Genomic DNA, 22,487 nt, shown 5'->3' with positions numbered 1-22,487 from the left:
AATGATCGCGAAATTGCCGTTTGGAGGGAATACCTTGTCATCGACCAAGTGTTCCTCAATGATGAAGTCAAAATCATGAAATCTTGCTGACCCAAACCTCCCCCCACAGCTTTTCGTTGTTCTCATCCAGACCTCCACCCCTGACCCCGCTGATTTCTTCCTATCAGCCCCCTTTTTCCTTTCTTGTCCTACTCCGTTGAAATTCCAAGTACTATAACTTCTCCCAGTGCTCCCTTCCATTGCCCATTGTGTTTCTGTGGCACTATTGTGCAGGTGAGTGCTGTACTGAATTTATGTTCTCCAGTTTAATTGAAGTCTTCGTAACTGGTCGTTGGTTCTCTCTTAATTTCTCTTCTCTAGTTATTTTAAAACTTCTGTAGTGTCAACCTCTGACACCAGTTCCCTCATTGTTATCATTTGACTTTGCATCCTACTTCGAAAAGATGTTACCTAATGAGGGTCCCTGCTCTGGAGCAGGGGAGCCAATAAAACATACTCCAAGTCAGAAAGAGTGAGAAAGTTTATTAAGGAGATGTATACATCACTGGGGACCCAGCAGAAACACAGGCTGTCTCTGTGGAATCCCAAAGAGCAGTTTTACATTAGAGCTTGTATAGACTCTTACAAGGGTTACAAGTGTGTTTGTAGTCCCCTGCCAGACATTTCTTTATTAGGCTAAAGATACACATATCTGATACCTGGGCTCCAACTTTCCTGTGGAGGTTGTATGCCACAGGTAGTCTGGACAGAACAAAAGGTTATTTGCATCAGTTTTAAAACAAAGAACAAAGTCATTAACATTGTCAAAACAAGGTCATTAACAGAGGTATGTGAAGAAGGCAGGCAGAGGAAGATCAACTTATAGGTTTATCATGGCCTTAGTTATGTTAAGCTCTGAGCTGCCCATTTTGAAAAAGGAGAAAACATGCTGGGTGGTATTGGGGTCACAAAGATAAAAGACTGTGTCACCAGACTGAAACAGAATCTTTGGCTTGCCCAACAGCCACCCTCCTTCTCTTCTGTTAAGAGGAAATCTTTCCGTTTAAAAACAATCCCTTTATCTGTGTTCCCGGAACCCAGATGGCACAGAGATTAAAAGCTTGGCTGCTAAACAATGGGTCATCAGTTGAATCCCCCAGCAGCTACTTGGAAATCCAATTGGACAGTTCTGCTCTATTTTGTAGGGCTAGTGTAACTTGGAATCGACTTGACGTAATGGATTTATCTGTTTTTGACATCTTTTTTTTTTTTGCTTTCTCAAGAATTTTGCCCCATCAACCATCGCCACTCTGCCTTGCATTTTCAACTTTTTCTTTTCTTTTGGCTTTTTCTCCCAAGAAGATTCAAACAAGCTTACATCTTTCCTATTTAAAGCTAACCAAGCAAACGTTTAATCCCACGTAGCTGTGTGTTGTCCTTCATGGTTGAACTTAGAAAAGCTGTCAACATTTCCTGTTTCCATACCCTCTTCAATTCGTCACTTCTGACTTTCACCCTCACTGAAACCAAAGATACTGTCATCTGTATCAGTAAAGCCAATGGTATTTCCTTCGCTTGATCTCTTGGCAGTGTCCGTGGCCTCCTTTAGAGACACCAGTTTCTTCTGGTTTTCCTCCTACTTCTGTGGCATCTCTTCCATTGCCGGGGTAACCAGTTCCTCCACTATGTTCCCATAGTGCCTGAGGGATTGGAACATTTATCATGTTATATTTTAATTATTCACAAACTTCATGAGGGAAATAACATCCATCCAAATGAGGAAATTATCAAATTATATCGTTAATATCAGAGGCAAGTAAAATTTTTCTGAAGATCATTCAAAAGCGGCTGGAGCTGTGTATAAGCAGGGAACTGCCAGAAATTCAAGCTGGATTTAGAAAAGGACGTGGAACCAGCAATATAACTGATGTCAGATGGATGCTGACTGAAAGCAGAGAATCACCTGTGTCTTACTGACTATGCAAAGGCATTTGTCTGTGTGGATCATAACAAATTACGGATAACATTGCAAAGAATGAGAATTCCAGGACACTTAATTGTGCTTGTGAGGAACCTGTACATAGATCAAGAGGCAGTTGTTTGAACAGAACAGCAGATACTTAGTGGTTTGAAGTCAGGAAAGGTGTGTATCAGGGTTGTATCCTTTCTCCATAGCTATTCAATGTGTATGCTGAGCATATCCAAGAAGCTGGACTATATGAAGAAGAATGGGGCATCAGGATTGGAGGAAGACTTATGAACAACCTGCGATATGCAGATGACACAGCCTTGCTTGCTGAAAGTGAAGAGGACTTGAAGCACTTACTGATGAAGGTCAAAGACCACAGTCCTCAGTGTGGATTACACCTCAATATACAGAAAACAAAAAAGCTCAAAACTGGACCAATAAGCAACATCATGATAAACGGAGAAAAAATTGAAGTTGTCAAGGATTTCATTTTGCTTGGATCCACAGTCAACACCCAGGGAAGCAGCAGTCAAGAAATCAAAAGACACATAGCATCGGGCAAATCTGCTGTAAAGCTGGTCTTTAAAGTGTTAAAAAGCAAAGTTGTCACCTTGAAGACCAAGGTGGGCCTGACCCAAGCCATGGTTTTTAGGATCACCTCATATGCATGCAAAAGCTGGATGATGAATAAGGAAGACCAAAGAGGAACTGGTGGTGCCTTTTAACTGTGGTGTGGCAAAGAATATTGAATACACCATGGACTGCCAAAAGAAATGAACAAATCTGTCCTGGAAGAAGTACAACAAAAATGCTTTGTTACCATATTTTTAAGGTAAAATAAAATTTAATAAAATTAAACCAATACATAGAACACATTTGGATCTTTTCAGGAAAGACAATGGATTGAACACACATCTTTAGCTTCTTTCCCAAAGTCCTCTAAAGCAAGGAAAGGAGTTTTATAAAAGGCATCTTACTATCAGGATGGGGAAAATGGGAAAGAAACCAGCAACAAAAATTTGAAGTCTGGTATGCAAATAGCAGGTGGTAAAGGACAGACCTGAGAACTGAGCAGGCAGAGCTAATAACCAAATCAATTTACAGTGCAGCATCTTCCCCCTCTCCAGCCCAAGAGCCATACAGCCAAGTAATTGCCCCTTATCTACTCCAAAGCGAAAAACAGAGTCTATGCTCTGAGGAACACCAGACAGAGTTGAGGTAGGATATTACCCAGAAAACAGATTTACCAAAATGTGCCTACAAGCTGCTGAAACCCTCACTCAGCTCTTTAAAATCCTGGCAATCAGGCCTTTGTTTTCTAGTAGGGTATAGATAGGGAGAGGCTTCTCTGGGGAATCTGACCAGCCTGAGAGGAGAGATCTAAGGATCTCCAGTGAAACTGACCCGACCCAGCTTGATCGTTCTACAGTGAATTATACACATAATGTTGAAATCCAGTTAGGCAGTGGGAACTTTAATTAACATTTAGTTGCCCACTGCTGTATTTAAGTAAGTGACCAAGGATTACCAGGCATCTGAGGAAAGCCTCTAAAATTAAAGAGATAATCCAGCAAGAACTGAACAGGAATGGCAAATTGGAGGAAACAGAGAAAACTAAAACAACACAAATCAAAACTATTATCATTACTCCGATAAAATGTCACAAATATGACAGAAAAACAGGGAAAAAAGAAATCCAGGAAACAAAAAGCTGTTAGAAATTAAAAATATGGTAGTAGAAATGAAACCTTACAAAAAATATTAGAAGCTTAAATTGAAGAAATCTCCCAGATACTAGAACAAAGTACAAAGAGGTGGAAAATAGGACAGGAAAGACAAGAACATCAGAGGATCAGTCTAGGAGTTCCCAAAAGACAGAATGAAGAAAATGGAAGGAAGCAAATCATTAATAAATGATTTAAGAAAGTTTTCCAAAACTAGAGGATATGTTTCTAAACTGAAAGATCCCACCAAGTGCCAGTAGGAAGATGAAAACAGACTTACATCAAGACACATCATTATGAGGTTTCAGAATGGGGGAGGGGATAAAGAGAAAATTTCACAAACGTCTGGGTCATCAAGATTCAGGAATCGTAATAGCAATCGTAATAGCTTCAGACTGCTTAATAAGAAGAGCAACGTTGGTTAGCAGTGGGCCCTAGTCCAGTGTGCCTGGCATCCTTGTAAGAGTAGGAGAGACAACTGGAGAGACACAGGGAGAAGGCAGCCACGTGAAGATAAAGGCAGATTGGAGTTATGCGATCACAAGCCAAGGCAAGCCTGGGGCCGCCACAGGATAGAAGAGGTAAGGAAGGATCCTTCCCTAGAGCCTTCAGAGAGAATGTTGGCCCTGTTGACACCTTGTTCTCAGACTTCTGGCCTCCAGAAAGGTGATAGAATAAATTTCTGTTGTTTTAAGTGATCTGTGGTACTTCGTTATGTCAGCCACAGGACACTCATATAGTAAGTATATGTTTAAGGACATTGGTGGTTTGGTGGTAGAATTCTCATCTTCCATGCAGGAGACCCATGTTCAATTTCTGGCCAGTGTACCACATGGCAAGCCACTACCCATCTGTTTTTGTGTACTGCTGTGATGAACAGGTTTTAGCTGAGCTTCCAGACTAAGATGGACTTGGAAGAAAGCACTGCCAATCTATATTCTCAAATCAGCTGGTGAAAACCCTGTGGATGACAAGGGTCTGAGTTGCAGCTGATTATAGGAATGGTGCAGAGCCAGGCAGCATTTTTTTATGTCATGCATGGGGTCACCATGACTTGGGGACTGACTCGCCAGCGGCTAACAATCGGTGCACTGCCGGGGGCCAGCCTCAGCAAAGAACAGGGTCACCAGAGGAAGGGTAGAGTTTGGCGAAAAAGAATGAGACGTAGTGTGTCTTATATTTTCATTCTGCAGAAAAAAGCCCTCCTCTTTATTTTTTACATGGTCTTTTATATCATAAGCTTACATAAGCATAACATCGCATGATCAACAAAGGGGCAGTACAAGATAACATTATTTTCCAGAGACATAATTTTCCAAGTGACACATAGTACGGTTCCACATACGCACACAAGTACAATGAGTTTTTGTTTAATTGAAGAGAACATTTTGTTGATTTATTTTTACACAAAGTAACAATTGACTTCATACTGCTTTACACTTATGCTTAATCTTGCAACACCTTCCACAGTTTTTATAACAATTAATCTTTTTGCAAAACCATTGCCACATAGGCTTTGTCCATCTTGTCCAGGGTGGCCAAGTTCTTGAAGTCCAGCCACTTTGGGTTACGTCATATTGTCCACGATTATGCCAAGGACAATTAGCCCAATCTCTACACCCCCAAGCCGGTTTTGGAGTAATAAAACTTCCTTCTACTCTATATGGTCTCCATTCAGCGTCATAATCCCAATTTCTTGCCAATAGAAATTCAAAATATTGTTTTTCCACTTTTACGGGATCATGTGTGGGTGGTGGTTTAATCACAAAAGGGCCTCGGTAAATACCAGGATTCCACCATCCTGTTTTTGTTTTCCATAGTCGAGCTATTCGTTTTCCCCCTAAGACAACTTCATGTTGATCCCCAGGTAATACACGGGCTGTCCCTACCCGGGATTTCACCAGGGGATTATGAGTAGGATGCCCCCCTTCAAAGGTCCCTAAATCTATAATGGAATTTTATGCTTATACATTCTGCTATACACAGGCTGAAAATGAAACAGAAACATAACACAGATGACAGAGATATTCCTGACTTTTCAGGAATTCTTCGATGTTTATGCTGGGGGCAGTGGGTGCAGAGGGGCCGCCCTTGCAGCCTGGCTCCCAGCAGTGCACTGCTTAGGGCTTGGAGGCAGAGAGAAGACTGGGGCCTTCAGGCAGTTCTACCAGTGTCACACTGTACCCTGGACAAGCACTTTCCTTTGAAAGGCCTCAGTGTTTCCACTTGTAAAATGAGATGAGGAAACCAAGGCACAGAGAGGGGGAGTAACTTAGCTAAAATCATGCAGTCAGGAAGGGGAGGAGCTAGGATTCAAATCCAAGTTGAAAACCACCGTGGCTCACCTATTAATTCAAAATTCTGTCAGTACCCTGCAGCAGCTGGAGCAGGGCCCAGCAGAATGACGCCCATCTGCCCCCTGCCTCTGCCCATGGCCACCCGATGCCTGTTCGTCCTCGTCGGGGCACTCTTGGCAGCCTCCCAGCCGGGTCTAGCCCAGCCAGATGCACTGCTGGTCTTCCCAGGCCAGACGGCCCAGCTCTCCTGCACGCTCAGCACCCCCCACGCTGCCATCAGGAGCTACGGTGTATCCTGGTACCAGCAGCGGGCAGGTAGCGCCCCCCGGTACCTCCTTTACTACCGCTCAGAGGATGAACGGCACCAGCCTGAAGATGTCCCAGCCCGCTTCTCAGCAACCAGGGATATGGCCCACAATGCCTGCATCCTGACTGACCATCAGCCCTGTGCAGCTCGAGGATGACACACATTACTACTGCTCTGTGGGCTATGGCTCCAGCCCCTAGGGATGGAGCGTGGAGGAGTGCTCTTGTCTGCCTCCCACTCTGCCCGAACCTCCGGCCAGTCTCGAACTTTCTCTGAGCCTTGCTTTCCCTTCTCTGTAAAATAGGTTAATAAAATTCAACCTGTCAATCAAAAAAAAAAAAAAAAAAGAAGAGCAACATTGGAATCTAGGGAGCAATGAGGTACTAAGTTGGCTAAATTTATAGGCAACTATCAGTCGAATGTGTGATTAGAATAAAGACAATTTCAGACATGCTAAGACTCAAAAACAAACAAAGCCTCTCATGCACCCTTCCTCAGAAAGTTTTGGAGATGTAATCCACCAAAATGAGGGAATAAGCCCAAAAGGAGGAAATCATGAAATACAGGAAGCACAATAACTGTCAAACACAGAGAGAGAAGAAGAGAATCTCAAGATGACGCTGAAAGAAAGAGCCTAGGATGACAGCTATGTAGCAGGCATACACAGCATCCAGTCTAGATCAGATTTGGTCAGAAATCTTTGTGTGATACTGCTTCAGGAAGATGAAATTGATAAAAGTCCAGCTGTATCTAAGGAAATGAGAGGAGACTTAAATATAAGACTTAAGAGTTTGGGAGTTGAATGAATGAGATACGCAGAAATCTAGGCAAAATTTAAAATCATGCATCTATTGACTCTGGGGAAAACAAAACTTTGTGTAAGAACTGTATTTACAGCTATGAAAACCCTGAGTATTGATCTAACAAAAAAAAAAGTATGTAATTGCATTGGAAGGATGGGCTTGGGGCAACAGTGTATGTGTGGTGGGGATGGGACAGGTGGCTAGAGCTTAATTCTTAATATCCATAGTGGGAAGTCAGTGTCCTAAAATGGAAAAATCAAGAAGGAGCAATATAATCCTAGTATTTAAAGTCATGGAGGTAAATATAAGAAGAGCTAAATATAAATAAGCTAAAAGAGGAGAAGGTGGTTGCATCTGAAGAGGGAGAGAAGCTTTGTAGGGTTATTTGTATAAATATTGAGGATTTATAACGTTATTAAAAATAAAAATTAAAAGCCATTTTAAGTGATTTTTATGATAGACATGCATCTAAAATCATTTTTGAAAAATATATTTTCTATTAATGACTACAGCTTCATGTGATTACAATTTTTAGTAATTCCATTGAGCAATTTATAAAAAATATTTTTAAAATGATTCCACTAAGTTGAAGCCTACAAAAACATGCTCAGAGCTTAGTTATAATTAGTGCACATGGAGAGCTCACTCACTGCATAGAATACCTCTCTGAATTTCAAATAGCATCCTGGGGTGAAACTAAGCAACACAGAAAGTGAGTTTCTTTTGACAATGATCAGACGCTGATACTGATTTTTATTCTGTTCTCAGCGTAAGAGTAGAAATTTGGTTTAGGATTTTGATTGTAGTAAAACAACAACAGATATTATCAAAATACATCGCTTTCCATTTTCAGCCAACTTCTGCTGTTTCCTCAGTCAGCCTGGCCTGTCTTAGATAAGTCTCACCTCTGTTTCTTAACTGTCACTCTTCAAGTCTCTATTCCCTACCTTCAAAGATGGTCAGACTATGTCTCACATACTTTGGACGTGTTATCAGCAAGAATCAGTCTCTGGAGGACATCATGCTTGTTATAGTTGAGGGTCATTGAAAAAGGGGAAGGCCGTCAACGGGATGGACTCACACAGTACCTACAACAACGGGCTCAAGTACGATTGTGATGATAGTGCAGGAGCGGGCAGTGTTTCCTTTTGTTGTAGATAGGGTCACTATTAGTCAAAAAGGACTTGCCGGCAGCGAACAGCAACACCACCACCACCCCTGCCTAGACCCATATGTCATACACCTCAGAGAATCCTGTGTCAGCTTCCTGAGTTTATTCATATCAAGATATGCCCAGAGCCTGAAGCTGTACCTGTGTTGGGGCCCTCTGCTGCCAACCCCCCACAGATGATTTATGCACTACATCCACATGGACTTGAGGCTGACTCTTGGGATACCAGAAGTTGTTGTAATGGAATGAAGTGGGCTTAAAACTATGAAAAGCTTTGCAAGACCAACTTTGAGGAACATACTAAAGAATGGACAAGAGGCTCATTGCATCAATCAGGGTTTATTGAGAATGTCCCTTATTCAAAGCAGTATTCTGTGTTTGGGATATGTTGTTGTTAGTTGCCGCTGAGTCAGTCCCGACTCATGGCAACCCAATATATTTGAAAATAGAACTGCTTCATAGAGTTTTCTTGGCTGTAATCTTTATAAAAGCAGTTCACTAAGTTTTTCCGCCATGGAGACACTGAGTGGGTTTGAACCGGCAACCTTTACATTAGAAACTGAAGGCAAACTGCTTGTGCCATCCAGGCGTGAGTGATCAGAACGATAAAAAATAAGTTTTGCCCTCCTCCCTATGAGGAGAGTGTTTCAGCATGGTGTGTTGGAACAGGGACACAGTAAGGAGGGGTGCAGGTGTGTGTGGGTGGCAGCCCAATGACAGGTTTCAGAGCCTGAGTGGGGTGAAGAAGACAGCTATTCTCAGTGTAATATGAGGCGAGTGGGGGCTCGGCGAAGTGGAGGACTGGGGGGAGGATACTGGGACTTTGGAGAGAGAGGAGAAGAAGTAAAATAGCAATACTTATTTTAGAGTGGGGACACCAACAGGGAGGACTGCAGAGAAATAACTAAGATGGCCAGATAGGTTTGAGTGTTCATTTGAGATTCGTAGCAATGAATTTAAAGTGAGAACTATCAGGATATTTGTGTGTTTTTCTGCAGCAACATGCAGCAGTTTGGGTGCAAGTGAGGATATAGGAAATATATTGAGTGCAAAATCATTTTTTTCAAATTTTTTTTCTTCAAAGACTCCAGTCTTAAACAAACATACAAGGTGTGAGTTGCGAAGCCTTTAATAACCATGTTTGCATTTTTTTTTACAATATGCATAATTTCTTAGCTGTTGTTCATTAGCATTTCACTATTTGCAAACTCATCTGCCTTCTGGATTTAGTTTTCAGGCATGAATTTACATTAATAAAATTAAAGAATAGCAACAGCTTATCTAATCTTTCCTTATCTTTCCTTCATGATCAGCAAGATGCATGTGACAGTTTTTTAATTAAATTTTTTTTTTATTGTGCTTTAAGTGGAAGTTTACAGCTCAAGATAGGACAGGTTTTTAAGGGACTAAAATAGATTGAAATTGTGAGTCTATTTGTAAAGCTGCATAAAAGCAATATTTTTCAGAAAAAATTTCAACCAAAGGTCACACACTTCATGAAAACAAAATTATTCATTCAGGCAATCTCCACTTTAGCCATTTGGCGTTCTGTACCTTTTTAAATTTGAGATTGTCCAACAAAGAGTGGCTGTCTCATTTGGAGATGACTGAACAGTTGGAGGCATTGTATGCCTACGTAGTTGGGATTCTGCCTGAGATCAGTTTATTTTGAGAGAGTCTTCTATTACATTTTTATCTAATATTGTGGACTAACTGTATTATCCAGTTTAAGTCGGGGTTATTTCTTTGATTACGAACTGAATATATCAGAGATGTATTTGTGAACCAAGACTTTAGATTCATTTCTACCAGCATTAGTTCTTTGACGCAAACTGAAAAATGCTGTAGGTGTAACGTCAAATACCCATAATCAAATAGTACATGTTATTAATCACTAAGCCTTAGGAGAAAGGCAATATTTTGCTCCTGCTTCTGTAAAAAAAGTTCCTTGTTTGAAAGGGAAAGAAAAGTAGTGTGACCTTTCACTTATTTACTACTGCCTTAATATGAAAAGAGACAAAAGCGAGCTGAAGAACGAAAACTCTGCAGTTAAACCCCACAGCCTCGAACATACTGAGTGAGATCACGGTTCTGACAATGTTTTCTCCATGCTACCCTGTAGAGAAAGGTCAAACAAACCGTAAAAAGGTTAAACTATCTTCATTGTATATACATACTTCAAATCTTCTGGGGGGAAGAAAGAATTTTACCAATAAATAAACTATAGACTATAGATAGAGTCAGGTATTATTTAATAAATGGAAATATACAAAGCACTCCACTCCTCCCCAAAGCCCCACTAAAGCTCAGAAGGCAGAATACAAACACTGAGTTACGTGCCTTCCACATCAGCAACTACAAAGGGCATCATTACACATTTCTTTGTTCTAAAAATAATGTCAAGATATTAGAAGCACAGACAGTGTGGAGAATCATAAAAACCCTTAAAAAAAAAAAAAAAAACCCTGAATTGATGAGGCAGAGATTAAGAGTGTGAATTTAGGTAAGGTAGATTGTTTCTTCAAGAACTATATATTGCTGTACAATGTTCAGCATAAATCTAAAGACACAACTTCTAGTTCTCAGTAGCATACTTCGGCCTTTGAAACCCTGATCTCTGCACAAATCAATACCAGTGTAAAATAGTTTACCCCTTTAATGACTGAAAACATACCATGCTTTAATGCCTTGTGGATCCCTGACAACTCTCTTCGCACAAGCTACAGCTTGAGTGATATCACCTTGCAGTAAATCTGAAAAAAGAGGCAGTAAGGAATGAAAACAGCTTTCATAGAAATCTCGTTGTAAGTTTAGGTTTAGCCAGCTTTAACTCTACTAGGCTGAGGAAGGAATACTAGGAAGTTATTTTCCAAGAGTCCATGTATCTGTGAATAGGAGAAAAATTTTCTCTTCATTCCATTCTATTTGGCATGAAACATTTTGTTTATCATTTACCAAGTTGTTGGGAGTTCTGAAATTTTAAACTAATATGGAAACCTTGGTGGTCTAGTGGTTAACAGGTACGGCTGCTAACCAAGAGATTGGCAGTTCAACCCACCAGGCATTCCTTAGAAACTGTATAGGGGCACTATAGTCCTATAGGGTCACTATGAGTCAGAATCAACCTGATGGCAGTGCGTTTGGTTTTAAGGTATTTTATGACCTTACGACCTGTTTGTACTTCCCGTTGTTGTTGTTAGTTGCTGTCCAGTCGATTTCGACCGCCAGCGACCCTATGTACAACAGAACGAAGCACTGCCTGGTCCTGCGCCATCCTCACAATCGTTGTTATGTTTGAGCCCACTGTTGTAGCCACTGTGCCAATTCATCTCGTTGAGGGTGTTCCTCCTTTTCACTGACTCTATACTTTACCAGGGACTGGTCCCTCTTGATAACATGTCTAAAATAAGTGAGACTAAGTCTCACCATGTTTGCTTCTAATGAGCATTCTGGCTGTACTTGGTGGTCGTGTTTGTACTAGGCAATGTAAAAAAAAAAAAAAAAAAAATTTGCCTATTAATTTTTTTACTTAGCAATTCCGCTTTTAGGAAATGAACCCAAAGATGTATGTACAAGGTTTTTCATAGTAATTTACAATCGGGAAAAGTGGAAACAACTTATGTGTTTCCAATAGGAGTTGAATCAATAAATTCTGCAATATTCATGTAACGGAATTCTATACGTCCTTTAAAAATGATAATACGGTTTTGTTTGTTGTCGTGGAAATAATTTTAAACAATAAAAAGTCATAAAGTAGTATAGGTAATACAATTTCATTTTTGTAAAAACATACATTGCTTACATGTTTGTATGTGGGTAAATGTGCATGAGATATAGCTTTACATTTGTATACATGATTGATATATAGTCTTGTAAAGTATTTTTCAAAAAGTTAACAATGGTTATAAATTTCTGAGTAGTAAAATTATGGGTGATTTTGTTTCTTAGTATTGTCTAATTTTTATTCAATGACCACAGATTATTATACACAACAAAATATTTTTTAAAGTTACATTAACTGGATTTTAAAAGAAGAATATTCTAAGACTAATCTTATTAGGGATTTAACATTTCAAAATTTAATAATATTAATTTTGCAATACTTATTCTTTTATGCACGAAAGATTCCATATGTTATTTTTATATTTATATGAGCTCAAATACAATATTTGTTTCACCCCAAATAAACAAATCCATAAAATAACTTATTAGGAGTATCTGGAAGTTGAGATGGAGTTTTTACAAGTCCCTGATGAAACTTTCAAGGCTTTTTAAAATTTGTATTGCATCTCTAATAAGTACAACCAGATGGGTCCTGTGCCATCACTTATATGTTATCTTGTCTTACCGTAGCAAGATATGCCACAGGCATTAACTGCGTTTGGGGTTTTGCCATCATTACACCAGTAGCGGCTATTGATCTGAAAAATCCCGTAATCAGTGCTTTTGTCTCCAGGATTATAGTTTGTAGTTCGGGTCTTGTAATTACTCTCATGTTTGGCCAAACACACCCCTGAAAAGTAATAAGTGAGCAACACCAAATCACTTATACTGTAAGTGTAAATATATATTTGACTTGCAAAGTTATTTTAACATTTTAGTGTTAAAGGGCTCCTAAGAAAGTCCTTTTCACAATGCAAATAATTTTGTAATACTAGTGAAACAAGATAAGATACTTTTAAAAGTATATACAATATCCTTTTACCCTTCCCCTATACCTCAGGCAACATTCAGCCCAGAATGTTGAGTGGAGTTTTTTAATTCATAGGCGATACAGCAATAAACCAGTTGCCTTCCAGTCGACTGCAATTCATGGTGATCCCATGTGTATCAGAGTAGAACTGTGCTCCATAGGGTTTTCAGTGGAAGATTTTTCCAGAAGTAGATAGCCAGGCCTTTTTTCCAAGGTACCTCTGAGTGCACTCAAACCTCTAAGCTTTTGATTAACAGCTGAGTGCATTAATCCCTTGCACCACACAGGAATTTCCAGACTGATGGAAAAATGCTTTTGATTAGAGAAAATAAGAATTTTCTGTCACACAAAATTTTCTTAAAATCCTTAACAGGGTATTTGAATATAAAGTCAGACTCTGCAAGACAACAGCTATAGAATCGAAAGGAATATTTTTTCCATGAAATCATTCATTTAATTGTTTATTCAAAAATAGTTACTGAGGGGAAATACCTGAATTCAATCTGAAAAGTACAGTACTTATATTAGCAAATATGTACTAAAATAGAAAGTAAGTTTTACTCAGTGCACCTCTTGAATTGTGTGGAAGAAAATGAAAAATAGTTAATCAACCAGGTGAATAAGAATTAAAACATTATTTCATGGCTGAGTTTCAGGGATTCTTATGTAGCACAGTTACTGAGGAGAAATAGTTTCCTACTGCCCTGGTATTAAGAGTTGAACATAATCTTTTTAATGTTAATGTTAAAAATCCCACGTTGTGACAGGAGAAGCTTTAAAACCATACTGCATCACTCTAGGCTCTCCCGAGTCACGTAAGGAGGAATTGGCAGCGATATCCCAGATCCTCAAATGTATCTTTTAGTCAGCCTACTTGCGCCATTGAGTTGGAGGCAACTGGCAAACCCAGTGGAACCGGAAGAGCACGAACAGGTTCTATTGTACTTAAAATGGTAGGAATTTTGCCCTCTCTTGTTCTAATTCCTGAATCTGGTATCTCTGATTTTAAAGGAACAAATTGGTGTTTTTAATCATTTTAAGTATGCAAACACCAATAAAATTTTAAAAAGTCCACTCTCTCAGAGCCCCTTTTTTTCTTTTGTGTTACTGCATCCCAGCAAATTTTCTTTTTTTAATTTTTATTGTGCTTTAACTGAAAGTTTACATATCAAGTCAGTCTCTCACACAAAAATTTATATACACCTTGCAACATACTCCCAATTGCTCTCCTCTTAAGGAGGCAGCCTGCTCCCTTCCTCCACTCTCTCTTTACATGTCCATTTCACCAGCTTCTAACCCCCTCTACCCTCTCATCTCCCCTCCATGCAGGAGATGCCAACATAGTCTCAAGTGTCCACCTGATCCAAGAAGCTCACACCTCACCAGCATCCCTCTCCAACCCATTGACCAGTCCAATCCCTGTCTGAGCAGTTGGCTTTGGGAATGGTTCCTGTCCTGGGCCAACAGAAGGTCTGGGGGCCATGACCACTGGGGTCCTTCTAGTCTCAGTCAGACCATTAAGTCTGGTCTTTTTAGGATAATTTGGAGCCTACACCCAACTGCTCTCCTGCTCCCTCAGGCGTTCTCTGTTGTGTCCCTCCCAGGCCACTCATCTTTTGTAGCCGGGCACCATCTAGTTCTTCTGGTCTCAGTCTGATGTAGTCTCTGGTTTATGTGGCCCTTTCTGTCTCTTGAGCCCCTTCTTATTATCATCCTCCCTGGGGTATCTCTGTGGAAAGGAGAGCAGACTTACAGTTTGCCAGGCTGATTCCCCTGTAGCCATCCAGTCCATGTCGCTTCAGAGTTCGGGCCAACTCGCACCTTTTAAAGACCTTACCGTGGACAGTGCCACAAAGGAAGAGAAGCCCCAGAATAAGGAGAGCCTTCATGTTGACTGGGAAGTCAGATGGCTCAGCTAACCAGGGTGAGCTGGTCCCAGTATTTAACATCTTGTAACTTCCTCCTTCTCCTAGTGGTTTGGTGGCTCCACTCTTTGAACTATGCGGAAAGGAGGAACTGTTTATCCACTGACATTAAAAGGTTTTTTGCTTTTTATGTTTGAACATACAGATCCTGATGACCTAAGAATTACCTATGAAGGAAGTTACATTTTTTAAGACAGGAGGGAACAGGAACACCTGGTTCAGGAAGAATTGAGAAGTTGCATTGTATCCAAAATGGAAATGTCCTCCTTATTTTGAATTTGAGCAACTCTAAAGAAAAAAAAAACAAACTAATGAACATTATACATATCTCAAAGTTAGCCCTATTCTTTAATTAACACTCGTTTCCACGAAATCATTTTGTGTACATTCACTATTTCATTTTCATTTAAAATTAACTTATATGTGCTTTTCCACAAATAGACACAAACACATGTGCCTGTCATTTTAGTGGTATATAGGTTTATATCCTGTTGTTCAGCCATTTCCCTATTCTAAACATTTTTTGTTACTATTATACATTTTTTACTATTATAAATCTAATTTTCAATTGTTATAAATAAGGCTGCTGTTAAGAACGTTCGCAACTCTTTTTGTACAAGGCCTTGCCTCCATTTCCATGTTAGAGCATAAAGAGTTATCGTAAAGCACTGAAACTTTCAAAATCAAATACACCTAAATAGATATATTCAACTAAGTGCTCCCTTTAAAATAATCAGCTCAGGATGTGCACTTTTTTTTTTTAATTGTACATTTTAGATGAAGGTTTATAGAATGAACTAGTTTTTCATTAAACAGTTAGTACAAGTATTGTTTTATGACGTTGGTTAACAACCCCCTGACATGTCAAAACTCTCTCATCTTGACCTTGAGTTCGTTATTACCAGCGTTCCTATTCCCTCCTGCCTTCTAGTACTTGCCCCTGGGCTGGTATGTCCCTTCAGTCTCATTTTCTTCCATGGGCCTGTCCACTCTTTGGCTGAAGGGTAAACCTCAGGAGTGACTTCATTACTGAGCTGAACGGGTGTCCGGGGCCATCCTCTTGGGGTTTCTCCAGTCTCTGTAAGGCCAGCAAGTCTGCTCTTTCTTTTTGAATTATAATTTTGTTCTACATTTTTCTCCAGCTCTGTCCCAGACCCTCTATTCTGTGCACATTTTTAAGAACAATGCTATGTATGTGTATGTATATATATATATATAGCGGCCATAGCTCAAAAGGAACTGTCCTTCCGGACCTGCCTATGAAGACAAATTCTGAGCCACACAAAATGTCATCACTTTGTAGTACTCTTAATTTTCATCAATAGCAGTCTCTCTCTGTCTGTCCTCTAAGATTATTCTCCAGCTTTGCCTCTAAATTACTGGTTGGAGACCTTGTCTAAGAAAATAAAAATAATTCCATTTTTGAAGCTAGGTCTAATTTTGTTAATTCACAACAAATATAGAGACAGATTTTCAGGACCCAAAGAGACAGAAGCGAGTGTAAAATGCTAGTCTTTAGTCCCCTATATATTCTCTCCAACTCAATGCTAACGTGCATCTAGTTATTATCCACACTGTCTCAGCCTTCTGCTGGCGAGATTAACTTTTCCTTTTAAATATCTGAATAGTTCTGGACTTCCACTTTCTTGGGATGGAATAAGGAAATATTTGCATGACATCCCAAACCAAAATGATAGCATGATAATGTGAACACTTAAACAGAAGAGATGTTTTGGTCCTTTATCTCTCCTGGGGCAGAGCGATGAACAGTGATAACATCTTATCAAAACACTATTATTTCATTTGAGGTGAGTTTAATGAGCAAGCTCTTTAAAAATAAAATAAGAAGTAAGCATACTTTTCGGGCACAGATATTTTTCCCCAGAAATTTTGCACGTATTGCATATTTGGTGCAATGTATGTATTTTATTCTCTTGGGAAAGGTGTCTATAGATTCCAGATTATTTTGTTACGTTATAATACCCAGTGTTACTGTTGTTAGGTGCCCTCAAGTCAATTTCGACTCATAGCAACACTATGTGCAACAGAACAAAACACTCTCTGGTCCTGCACCATACTCACAATCATAGCTATGCTTGAGCCCATTGTTGCATCGACTGTGTCCATCCATCTCACTGAGGGTCTTTCTCTTTTTCACTGATGCTCTGCCTTACAAAGCATGATGTCCTTCTTCAGGGACTGATCCCTTCTGATAACATATTCAAAGCAAGGGAGATGAAGTCGTGCCATCATTACTTGCAAGGAGCACTCTGCCTGTACTTCTTTCAAGATGGAGTTTTTGCTTTTTTAGGCAGTCCATAGTATACTCAATATTCTTTGCCAACAGCATAATTCAAAGGCATCAATTCTTCTTTGGTCTTCCTTATTCATTGTCCAGCTTTTGCATACATATGAAGCAACTGAAAGTATCATGGCTTGGGTCAGGCGTACCTTAGTCCTCAATGTAACATCTTTACTTCTCAACACTTTAAAGAGGTCTTTTGCAGCAGATTTGTCCAATGCAATATGCCGTTTGATTTCTTGACTGCTGCTTCCATGGGTGTTGGCTGTGGTTCCAAGTAAAATGAAATCCTTGAGAATTTCAATATTTCTTTTCATTTATTATGATGTCGTTTATTGGTCCAGTTGTGAGGATTTTTGTTTTCTTTACGTTGAGATGTTAATGCATAAGGAAGGCTGTAGTCTTTGATCTCCATCAGTAACTGCTTCAAGTCCTCTTTGCTTTCAGCAAGGAAAGTAGTGTCATCTGCATATAGCAGTTGATAATGGGTCTTCCTCCAGTCTTGATGGCTGGTTCTTCTTCATATACTCCACTCTTGGGTTATTTGCTCAGGATACAGATTGAGTAAGTACGGTGAAAGGATACAACCCTGACGCACACCTATCTTGATTTCAAACCACAGAGTATCCCCTTACTCTGTTCAGATGACTCACTCTTGGTTTACATTCAGGTTCCTCATGAGCACAATTAAGTTTTCTGCAATTCCCCGTCTTCCCAATGTTATCCATAATTTGTTATGATCCACACAGACAAATGACTTTCCATAGTCAATAAAATACAGGTAAACATCTTTCTGGCATTCTCTGCTTTCAGCCAAGATCCATCTGACATCAGCAGTGATACCCCTAATTCCACGTCCTCTTCTGAATTTGGCTTGAATTTCTGGCAGTTCCTTGCTGGTGTACTGCTGCAACTGCTTTGGAATGACTTGCATGTGATATTAATGATATTGTTCAATAATTTCCACCTTCTATTGGATTGCCTTTCTTTGGAATGGGAACAGACATGGATTTCATCCACTTGGTTGACCAGGTAGCTGTCTTCCAAATTTTTTGGCATGGACAAGTGAGCACTTCCAGCATTGCATCTGTTTGTTAAAACATCTCAATTGGTGTTCCTTCAGTTCCTGGAGTCTTGGTTTTGCCAATGCCTTCAGTGAAGCTTGGACTTCTTGCTTTAATACCATCAGTCCCTGATCATATGCTACCTCCTGAAATGGTTGAATGTCGACCAATTCTTTTTAGTAGAGCGACTGTGTATTCCTTCCACCTTCTTTTGATGCTTCCAGTGTCATTCAATATTTTGCCTATAAAGTCCTTCAAAATTGCAACTCAAGGCTTGAATTTTTCCTTCAGCTTTAGAAATGACCAGTATTTTCTTTTCTAACTCCAGGTCTTTGCACATTTCATTATAATACTTTATTTTGTGTTCTTGAGCCACCCTTTGAAATCTTGTGTTCAGCTATTTTACTTCACCATTTCTTCCATTTGCTTTAGTTACTCTACATTTAAGACCTAGTTACAGAGTCTCTTCTGACATCCATTTTTTTTCTTTCCTGTCTTTTTAATGACCCTTTGCTTTCTTCATGTATGATGCCCTTGATGTCATCCCACAACTCTTCAGATATTTGGTTATTAGTGTTCAATGCATTATATCTTTTTTTTTTTTTTTTTGCATCAAATGCATTCTTTAGATGGTCTCCAGATTCGGGTGGAATATATTCAAGGTTTTTTTTTTTTTTTTTTTTTTTTGCATCAAATCCATTCTTTAGATGGTCTCCAGATTCGGGTGGAATATATTCAAGGTCATATTTTGGTTCTCATGGAATGGCTGTAATTTTCTCCAGCTTCAATTGAAACTTGCATATGGGCAACTGATGGTCTGTTCCACAGTCGACCCCAGCAGTGTTCTGAATGATGATACTGAGCTTCTCCATGGACTGTTTCCACAGGTGAAAGAAGGACACTATTACTTGGTGAAGATCTTTCATTTTGTTCCTGAAGGGGAGGGTGAATAGAACTCTGTAAACGTTCAGGTGCCTGGTGACAGTTGACATGATAGCGGCTTGAGTCATCATGCACAATGCCTTTTTCTAAGCCTACCACTTTGGCAAATAAGTGACTTTTCAATTTGAAGAACAAGCTACTTTTGTGTAAACTTTGGCATAATTTTAAGTATGACTTCCTGGGTTGGGACCTGCACAGGAGCCAATGTCAATATTAGCCATGTTCGACCTTAACACTCAGCTCCAGCAGTTATTAGATTTAGACACCTGGGCAAATTATTTAATCCTTTTATGTTTTACTGGATATATCACACCTGAATTGAAAGACCATCTTAAAAGCAGATTTCATGCATTTAACACTAATAACTGAAGGCCAGACAAGTTGTGGAATGACATCACAGACATGAGACATGAAGAGAGCAAGAGGTTGTTAAAAAGACAGGAAAGAAAGAAAAGAACAAAATGGATGTCAGAAGAGACTCTGAAACTTGCTCTTGAATGTAGAGCACCTAAAGTGAAAGGAAGAAATGATAAAGTAAAAGAGCTGAACGGAAGATTTCAAAGGATGGCTCGAGAAGACAAAGTATTATAATGACAGCTGCAAAGACCTGGAGATAGACAACTAAGAGGGAAGAACGCCCTCGGCATTTCTCAAGCTGAAAGAACTGAAGAAAAGTTTAAGCCTAGAATTGCAATACTGAGGGACTCCACAGGGAAAATATTAAAACATGCAGGAAGCATCAAAAGAAGATGGAAGGAATACACAGAGTCACTATATTAAAAAGAATTGGTCGACATTCAACCATTTCAAGAGGTGGTAATGATCAGGAACCGATGGTACTGAAGGAAGACGTCCAAGCTACACTTAAGGCACTGGTGAAAGACAAATCTCCAGGAATTGACGGAATACCAATTGAGATGTTTCAACAAACAGATGCAACCCTGGAAGTGCTCACTCATCTATGCCAAAAAACTTGGAAGACAGCTTCCTGGCCAACTGACTGGAAGAGATTCATATTTATGCCTATTTCCAAGAAAGGTGATCCAACAGAATGTAGAAATTATCAAACAATATCATCAATATCTTATTCAAGGAAAATGTTGCTGAAAACCATTCAAAAGTGGCTGCAGCAATATTTCAACAGGGAACTGCCAGAAATTCAAGCCAGATTCAGAAGAGAACGTGGAACCAGGGGTATCAGTGCTCATGCCCAGAGGCTCCTGGGTGAAAGCAGAAAATACCAAAAAGATGCTTGCCTGTGCTTTATTGACTATTCAAATAGTCATTCGACTGTATGGATCATAACAAATTACGGATAAGATTGTAAAGATTGGGAATTCCAGAACATTTCCTTGTGGTCATGAGGAGTCAGTACATAGATCAAAAGGCAGTTTGAACAGAACAGGGGATACTGCGTGGTTTAAAGGCAGGAAAGGTGTGCATCATGGTTGTATCTTTTCACCACACTTCTTTAATCTGTATGCCAAGCAAATAATCTGAGAAGCTGGACTATATGAAGAATGGGGCATCAGGATTGGAGGAAGACTTATTAACAACCTGCAATATGCAGATGACACAACCTTGCTTGCTGCAAGTGAAGAGGTCTTGAAGCACTTACTGATGAAGATCAAAGACTATAGCCTTTAGTGTAGATTACACTTCAACATAAAACAGAAATCCTCACAACTGGACCAATAAGCAACATCATAATAAACGGAGAAAAGCTGTCAAGGATTTCATTTTACTTGGATCCACAATCAATAGTCAGAGAAGCAACAGTCAAGAAATCAAAAGACGCATTGCATTGGGCAAATCTGCTGCAAAATGCTTCTTTAAAGTGTTAAGAAGCAAAGACGTCACCTCGAAGACTAAGGTGCGCCTGACCCAAGTAAGGGTGTTTATGATTGCCTCATATGCATGTGAAAGCTGGACAATGAATAAAGAAGACCAAAGAAAAATTTACGCTTTTCAACTGTGGTGTTGGTGAAGAATATTGAATATACCAGGGACTGCCAAAACAATGAACAAATCTGTCTTGGGAGAAGTACAATCAGAATGCTTCTTAGAGGCAAGATGACATATTTTGGACATTTTATCAGGAGAAAAAAATTTTTTTTTTTTTTTATCAGGAGGGATCAGTCCTTGGAGAAAGACATCCTACTTGGTAAAGGAGAGGCAGAGTGAAAAAGAGGAAGCCCCTCAATGAGATGGATTGACGCAGTGGCTGCATCAATGGTCTCAAGCATAACAACGATTGTGAGAATGGCGCGGGATTAGGCAGTGTTTCGTTCTATTGTACATAGGATCGCTCTGAGTCAGAATCGACTTGATGGCACCTAAAAACAACAAGTTTTAGTTTCTTCAACTGAAAAATGGGATAACAATAATAATACCTGTTTCTTAGGTTGATGAGAGAGTTCAGTGAAATAGTGTTTGGATAGTGCCTAACAGATTCTGCTATATAATAAACATTTTATACATGTTCATTGTTGTTACTCATTTTCTGTCCACGTTTTTGCACATTTTGAAATTCAAGTTAATTTCTTTCTAAATTTGTAACACATTTTCCCGTATATTAAGGGTATTAACCCTTCATCTGTGACACATTCGGTAAATGGTTCTCTTAGTTTCTCATTTGCCTTTTAGTTCTGTTGATGTTCCTTTTTCAACATATAAGTTCATGACTGTGTACGTGTTTAAATAAGGACTGAATTTTTCCAAAAAAAAACCTAACAAAACTATCTCCTGAGACACCTTTTAGCTAAATAACAGATTTCTCATAAAATAAAGAATATTACCCTTGAGTACAGCACACCAAATGGTCAATAATTACTCTAAAGCAAAGATGAAAGGGTAAGGGAACAGGGAAATTAGATAGCTGGAAACTTAACATTTAATTACATGATCATTGACTTAAAATGTTAAGTGGGACAACTAAGATACAAGTCTATATACAGTATGCTCCCAAAGCATACACACACACAGTTATATTCACAGCTTGGATGGAAAAACTATTAAAAATATTAGTGAAATTTAAGACTTTAAAAAAATTCATTCAACTCTTTTTGCAAAATTACTGTAATGGGTCAATTTTTAATCAGAAAGTTACTATAAAAGAATATTATAATCTTTCTTCAAGCAAAACAAATTATAGCTTTGAAAAATTATAGGGAAAAAATGCCTACCTCATTTCTGTGTGGTTTTACATATACTATCCACTGATGGGTGTGTCCATCTTCCTCTCATTTCTTTCCAAAGTATCGGCAACATTACCATGAACTATTCGTGTAACAGTAGTAACCCCCTAAAAG

General features: G+C 39.3%; 1 protein-coding gene and 1 pseudogene across 1 annotated transcript; one reads left to right on the top strand and one right to left on the bottom strand.

Annotated features, from left to right (window-relative positions):
• Positions 1-6,103: 6,103 nt before the first annotated feature.
• Positions 6,104-6,565, top strand: LOC126075784 (pre-B lymphocyte protein 3-like; annotated as a pseudogene).
• A 2,798-nt stretch (positions 6,566-9,363) lies between these two features.
• On the bottom strand, positions 9,364-14,908 carry LOC126075778 (lysozyme C-like). Its single transcript, XM_049883857.1, has 4 exons — positions 14,697-14,908; positions 12,599-12,763; positions 10,925-11,003; positions 9,364-10,366 (listed from the first exon to the last, which is right to left on the bottom strand). The coding sequence occupies exons 1-4, from the start codon at positions 14,890-14,892 to the stop codon at positions 10,300-10,302; spliced, it is 507 nt and encodes a 168-aa protein (XP_049739814.1). The 5' UTR covers positions 14,893-14,908; the 3' UTR covers positions 9,364-10,299.
• Positions 14,909-22,487: the final 7,579 nt, after the last annotated feature.

This window comes from Elephas maximus, chromosome 4 (genome assembly GCF_024166365.1).
Source record: "Elephas maximus indicus isolate mEleMax1 chromosome 4, mEleMax1 primary haplotype, whole genome shotgun sequence".
Lineage (NCBI taxonomy): Eukaryota > Metazoa > Chordata > Mammalia > Proboscidea > Elephantidae > Elephas > Elephas maximus.
Note: the sequence above shows the minus strand (reverse complement) of the source record. Positions and strands in the feature narration are given on the sequence as shown.

Coding starts and splice junctions, on each gene's coding strand:
- LOC126075778 (XM_049883857.1), bottom strand. CDS start 14,892: ATGTTAAATACTGGGACCAGCTCACCCTGGTTAGCTGAGCCATCTGAC. Junction 11,004..12,598: donor CTGTGGCATATCTTGCTACG/GTAAGACAAGAT, acceptor CTCTTTTTTCAG/ATTTACTGCAAGGTGATATC. Junction 10,367..10,924: donor CCACAAGGCATTAAAGCATG/GTATGTTTTCAG, acceptor CTTTCTCTACAG/GGTAGCATGGAGAAAACATT.